Source organism: Rhagoletis zephyria, unplaced genomic scaffold, assembly GCF_001687245.7.
Source record: "Rhagoletis zephyria isolate East Lansing unplaced genomic scaffold, Rhagoletis_zephyria_1.1 Rzeph_scaffold_03544, whole genome shotgun sequence".
In the NCBI taxonomy this organism is placed as follows: Eukaryota; Metazoa; Arthropoda; class Insecta; order Diptera; family Tephritidae; genus Rhagoletis; species Rhagoletis zephyria.
This window is the reverse complement of record NW_016160627.1, coordinates 26,985-32,782: the sequence shown is the minus strand read 5'-3', so window position 1 is coordinate 32,782 and position 5,798 is coordinate 26,985. Positions and strand designations below refer to the sequence as shown.

Sequence of the window (5,798 nt, the reverse complement as noted above, 5' to 3'; positions counted from 1 at the left end):
ATACCTTGATTGGAGCCATATTACTTGTTGACTTTGAGAATGCACGCACAAAATTCCTTGATAATTGTGGAATGACAACGGAACAGATACGCGTCTGCATTTTAAAGCTCTGTGATAGTATGGAAAGCGCCATTTTGTTTGTTTACATTTGAAAACAGCTGAGATCACCTGATTTTCAATTCTCTCATTCTCCTCACAGAGTTACATTCAAGTTTCAGAAAAAACTTTAAAATGTAAATTGAGAAATGTTTTAGAAAAATGTGTTTTTATTCATTTGAATTCAATAAAAAAGAAATTAAAAATGCGTGCCAAGTCTTGCATTTACAATAATAACGATAAATGTGTATGTTCCAGGCAATAATTCAAAATATTTGTGAAACTTATCGTTTTGCGCTAAAATACAACAATGTGTGTAAAATTCGTTGTCATTGCTTCTATTTTGAATATCATATTCGTGCCTGCCGTTGGAAAAAATAGGTAAATTTGTATTTATTTTCAAGAAAACATATCAGTTAAAATATATTTCTTTCCAGAGCGACATACGGACAAGTAAGATGATAAATTTGTATGATGAATATCGCGGAAAAACTTTTGTATCAAAATTTCTATTCTAATTTGCATTTGAATTATGATATCAACAGGGATGATTTGTGACGTATTTTTTGAAGACAATTTTCTTATAAATCTTGAGATTGTCGATTTATTTTAGAATTAAAAAAGGTAGTTTGTATTAAAAAATATATTTACACTAGCAGTATGTAAATTACTTTTATTCCGAATTGAAACGATTTTAATGAATATTCATGGTTACCATTAATAGTAGTATGACAGTTAGATCTAAATGAATATTTGACAAGAAAGATAGAATACAAGATTGCGCCGTCCTGGCGGCGATGACATATCTGTACAAAAAGTAATAAAAGTCGAATTGGATGTTGAAAGAAAATGTGAGAACAGCAAACTTTCTTAATAATAAATTTTTCGATAAGGAACGTGTTTTGATTGTGCTAATTTGTAATAGCCTTATTCATAAACAATATAGTAACTTAAAAAGGCTTATAAATTGGAAAATGTTTGTAAACGGCAATTTAAAAAGCTTTTTAAAATTTTTATTTTTTATTAATAAGGCAATAAAAATATGTGATTTACAATAACTTTTAACAAAGGAAATACGAAATAAGGTGATTTTTGCGGAAGTGGGTATTAGTGAATTGCAGTGTACCTCTCTTAATCCTTCGATTCGTTGTCGCATTACTACCAAATTCAACTTGCTTCCATCACGAATATTTGGATAGGAAGAGACAGTGTTTTCATCATTTAAAGTACGGCCAAAGAGAAGCAACTTTTGTTCAGATAATGGAATCTGTAGTTTGTTCTCAATTTCGTTTTTTATTTCTAAAATTGTAGTTGCCGATTCCACCTGTAAGAAGCATAAACACATGATTTGAGAATATTGCCGAAATATTTAACACACCTCCAATGTGAAATCCTGCCCTTTTAAAACTTTTATTGTTATTTGCATGACTTTAGTTATTCTTTTATTTCTGTATCCCTTTGGAATTAAATGCTATGTAAATTTTACACGAATCAGAATACAGCAAAGTTAAACAAAACACTATAAACATCTGATAGTAGTGATTTGCTGAATTGTCGGTACCCAACACTTGAAGAAAATTTCGGTACCCAATACTTTCTTCTTGGTACCCGATACCGATTCGATACATTAAACCTTCGTCATAATCTATACACTAGTGGTCAGCTAATTAAGTTTAGTGACATTTGGACTAGTTTTTACTATTTTTTCTTTTGTTAATATATCACGTACGATATGCGGTCAAAAAGCGCAGTTAGTCAACGAGAAGCAACGGCAACGTCACCGCCATGCGGTGGTGAGTTTTCGTTAACACGCGAATCCCATAAGATAGATCGTGTTTGTGTCAACCTACGTCTACGCTACGTCGTTGACTGTTTGAGCTTTAAGAGTGTGATTTCCAGAGCCGCCACAACTGAGCGGTTGGAAAGGACTAGTTTCCAAGCCGCTTCTTATAAATTTCTCTATCGGCAGGCAATCTGAATGGACGAAATCCAGAGTCGCGCTATTTGATCGGACGGAAAGGACTAGTTTCCAAGCCGCTTCTTATAAATTTCTCTATCGGCAGGCAATCTGAATGGACGAAATCCAGAGTCGCGCTATTTGATCGGACGGAAAGGACTAGTTTCCAAGCCGCTTCTTATAAATTTCTCTATCGGCAGGCAATCTGAATGGACGAAATCCAGAGTCGCGCTATTTGATCGGACGGAAAGGACTAGTTTCCATGCCGACCTTCTTATTTCATACATTATGGGTGATCTGAATGGACTAAATCCAGAGTCATCCAGCTAGTACGGATGGAAAGGACTAGTTTCCATGCCGGACCTTTCTATCTGATAGCCAATGTTCTACAGTGATCAAGTAGCAGCCTTTTGAAGGTACCAACGTTGTCACAATTTTGTATTTGAGCTGGAAGTTCATTATAACATTTTAATCAAGACTTTGCGTGTCTGAAAGGGGTCTTTTAACCCAGAAAAGGTGGGGAACGCAACTTTTGTTTATTTGATTGTTGTTGTTTTGTTCTGCTCGGCTCGTTTCTTGAACCAACGCTACAAGATCACCTATTCAAAGAAGCAAGAAAAAAGTTTATTTCTGAGCGTTTTTGACATCTGTCTGAGAATGAAAACAAACAAAGAAAACGAAAAAGGCGCGGTGGTTGAGTGCGATTATATTGGCATTTAACATAAAATATAATAAGCGCAACTGAATAAAAATGAGCTAAAGTTGTTCATAAAATATGGTTTTCGTGATAGAAAGTGTTTTGCAACCACGTGGCATAAGCACAGTTCGATTTTTCAATGCCAAAGCTCTAACCAAAAAAGTGCACCCAATTTCACGCAAATTTACGCCTCTTGGCAAACCAAGCCAACACACAAACTTGCTCCACTCCACTCCAGCAACACTCCCCAAAAACCCTTTGTGGAACTTGTATGCTGCTACAACAACAACAACCAACTTGCTTAAACCACAAAGCACTTCATTTTATATCATAAATTTTTAATGAATCAAAATGTATAATTAAAATCGCTGTATTCGCGAAGTTGAGTCAATTCGCTAATACGGTGTTCGCATGAGCCGATTTTAAAGGCAACTTTTAGTTGAAACAAAGAACGTAAATCTATAAGAAGAGAAAACACGTTATAATTGTAGCGAGTGTTAACATCAGGAGCGCGCTTTCTCTTTTGCCCAAATACGTTTTTTGATTGGATGAAAAGAGAAGGCACGATGCTGAGGTTCACACTCGCTACAATTATAACGTGTTGTCTCTTCTTATAGATTCACGTTCTTTGGTTGAAAGCAACAATCGGCTGGTGTGAACGGCCTTTCAACTAATTGCTTCCAATGAAATTGGGGCAGCCAACTTTTGATTCAACTAATCGCATCTAAAATTGCCTGGAAAATCGCCTCATGCGAACATCGTATAAAACTGAGATTCATACGCCATTTCAGGTGGCAGTTTTTTGTATGGCCATATTCAGAATCGTGTCGCGATTTCAGCTGAAATTGAGAATAGTGTCGAAATTGCTCAATTTGGGTGGCGTGGAAACGCGCTTTATTCAGCACATCTGGGTTGCCACATGAGATTTCTTTTTTCATTTTTAGTTCACAATCTTCAATGTCGTTGCCTTTTCCTTTTTCTTTTTATCGTCATCATCATCGGGCGGCCTGCCGCAGTCTTCGTTTCTTCAGCTATTCAGTCGTTATTTGGCTCTCTCATTTTAATTGCAACGTCGCGTGTGTAATTTTTATATTTCGCAAGTAATTTTTTTCCTTTTTAATTATTCTAACCAAAAACTTGTTGAGTTACGCAGTAAATTGTGCTCAAGTAGGTGGTCAAAAATATGTTAGCTAAACGCATATAATTGAATATAAATAATGGTATTTGGTGAAAATTATTTTCTCCACCTGCCACTTCCCTTTCGTGTCGTGATTATTCGGTTTTATCTTTTAGTGGAATTTTCAATATAGAAAAGTAATAAAGTGCATATTCAAACGATGCCGTGCTAATTTTATTTCACGTGTGTGCAAAAGTACATAGCACCAAGTGCCAAAAATAAAGAAAATTATTGTAATTTTACCAATGGAGTGAAGGCTTAATTAAAAATAATACATAATCGCGGTGCAGAACGGCCGCGTTAAGTGTGTGTGTGTGTATGTGTGTATGTGTGCAATTCGCGGCGACAGCAACAACAGCAGCGTTAACACAAGCAAATAGCAAAAACGCAAAGAAATTGTGACAACCCTAATCTGCTAAGAATTCCTCTCAGCGCTGAGTACCGATTGTAATTTATAAACTTGTATTGGGTATTTACTTTGCTCCACAAATATTCTATTGTGTACTTGATTAAAAAAATATATAATTTTAATGTTTTCAAATATTAATCGCGGCAAAGAAAGATTTAACAGACTCTTTCAACTGCTGGTGCGTATAATTTTCCCTATTCATGCATATATCACTAATAAATTGCTTGTTGGCTACATATTTGCTTAGTCTTTTCTTGGTTGCCCCTTCTCGTCGTTTTGCCTTGCATTTCCTTCTATTTTGTTTTCTCCACCTTTTCTGTTTTGTATGCATCGGCTTTTGGCGTTTGTGTTCGGCCGCTCTGCGTGTACACGATCGAAAACCGTCCTTTCTATCAGGCCGATTCTGAACAGAAACTCCCTGGGAGCAAAATGTATTCAACACACACACCTTGTTTAATACACCTTGCCTGGGTGTTTCTCTCTTTCCCCTTCCTCTTATCATTAATGAAAATTCCCTGATGATTTTTTGTATTAAATGGGCGGAGTTGAGGTGTGAAAAAAGTGTCAAACAGCTTTTTCAAAATTCGAATTCCCTCCCAAACTTTCGAGAAAATGCTACTCCCTGGGAATTAATTATTGGAGGATTTCTTTTTTGAGACAAACCAATTCCCGGAGAACGAACTCCCCGGGAGTATTAAGAATCATGGTACAATAAAAGACACGTAGAATCCAATTTGACGTCAAAACTACAAAAATCAAAGTTTTCGGGAGAGTAAAAATAAAAATGATCATTTGTTAGGAAAAATAAAGAAATTAAGTTTCACTACTTGCGTTTTTAAGTNCACGTCAAAACTACAAAAATCAAAGTTTTCGGGAGAGTAAAAATAAAAATGATCGTTTGTTAGGAAAAATAAAGAAATTAAGTTTCACTACTTGCGTTTTTAAGTAAATTTGTAGTTTATTTTGGGAAATGTTTAGTTAGGTTGTTCACAATAGTATATTTTTCACCGCTGAGAAGCTTTGTTGGGTACGGTTTAGTAAGTGGCCCACCTATTTCGGGGTATTGCGTCCAAAGGGGTGACCCGATCCAAAAAAAAATTGCACACACTTGTAGCCAAGGGTCTACCCATTACTTTAACATCCACTATTGTAATTTTTGGTCACTAATTTATTTACAAATTGGGTTTGAAATATGCCCTTTTTTGTAAAATTCGGAAAATAGCTCACATTTATCACTCCTATTTTCCTTAAAGCAGCCACTTCACTAATGCATTTTTATATTCCCCTTCACTTTAAACTTTATTCGACTTGTTACAACTTTCTTTATTACTTTAATTTTAATCTATCAATCACAATTTATTAAATAAAAACATCTTCAAAACCACGCGTTTGCCTTTGGTTGCATATGCACATTAAATGGTGGCGTTTAGCTGTCAAACTGCTAAATATACAAGAAGGATGA

At 35.4% G+C, this 5,798-nt stretch overlaps 3 protein-coding genes across 22 annotated transcripts in view; 1 reads left to right on the top strand and 2 right to left on the bottom strand.

Annotated features, from left to right (window-relative positions):
* Positions 1 to 120, bottom strand: part of Prx5 (Peroxiredoxin 5) — a 5,666-nt gene extending 5,546 nt beyond the window's left edge. The window contains exon 1 of the mRNA XM_017624241.1: positions 5 to 120. Coding sequence (XP_017479730.1) covers positions 5 to 100 — 96 coding nt within the window. The 5' untranslated portion in view covers positions 101 to 120. The remainder of the gene's footprint in view (positions 1 to 4) is intronic.
* Positions 1 to 1,640, bottom strand: part of LOC108369208 (ubiquitin-like protein 4A) — a 2,344-nt gene extending 704 nt beyond the window's left edge. The window contains exons 1-2 of the mRNA XM_017624247.1: positions 1,475 to 1,640; positions 1,223 to 1,420 (exon numbers count right to left, since the gene is read on the bottom strand). Of these exons, the coding sequence (XP_017479736.1) occupies positions 1,223 to 1,420; positions 1,475 to 1,522 (246 nt within the window). The 5' untranslated portion in view covers positions 1,523 to 1,640. The remainder of the gene's footprint in view (positions 1 to 1,222; positions 1,421 to 1,474) is intronic.
* Positions 1,641 to 3,730: 2,090 nt separating this feature from the next.
* Positions 3,731 to 5,798, top strand: part of LOC108369209 (predicted GPI-anchored protein 7) — a 20,868-nt gene continuing 18,800 nt past the window's right edge. For 7 of the 20 annotated variants that reach the window (XM_017624263.1, XM_017624254.1, XM_017624256.1 and 4 more), the window contains exon 1: positions 3,731 to 3,917. The gene's annotated coding sequence lies outside the window, so the exon portion shown is untranslated. The other 13 variants (XM_017624270.1, XM_017624268.1, XM_017624269.1 and 10 more) reach the window with 8 other exon arrangements.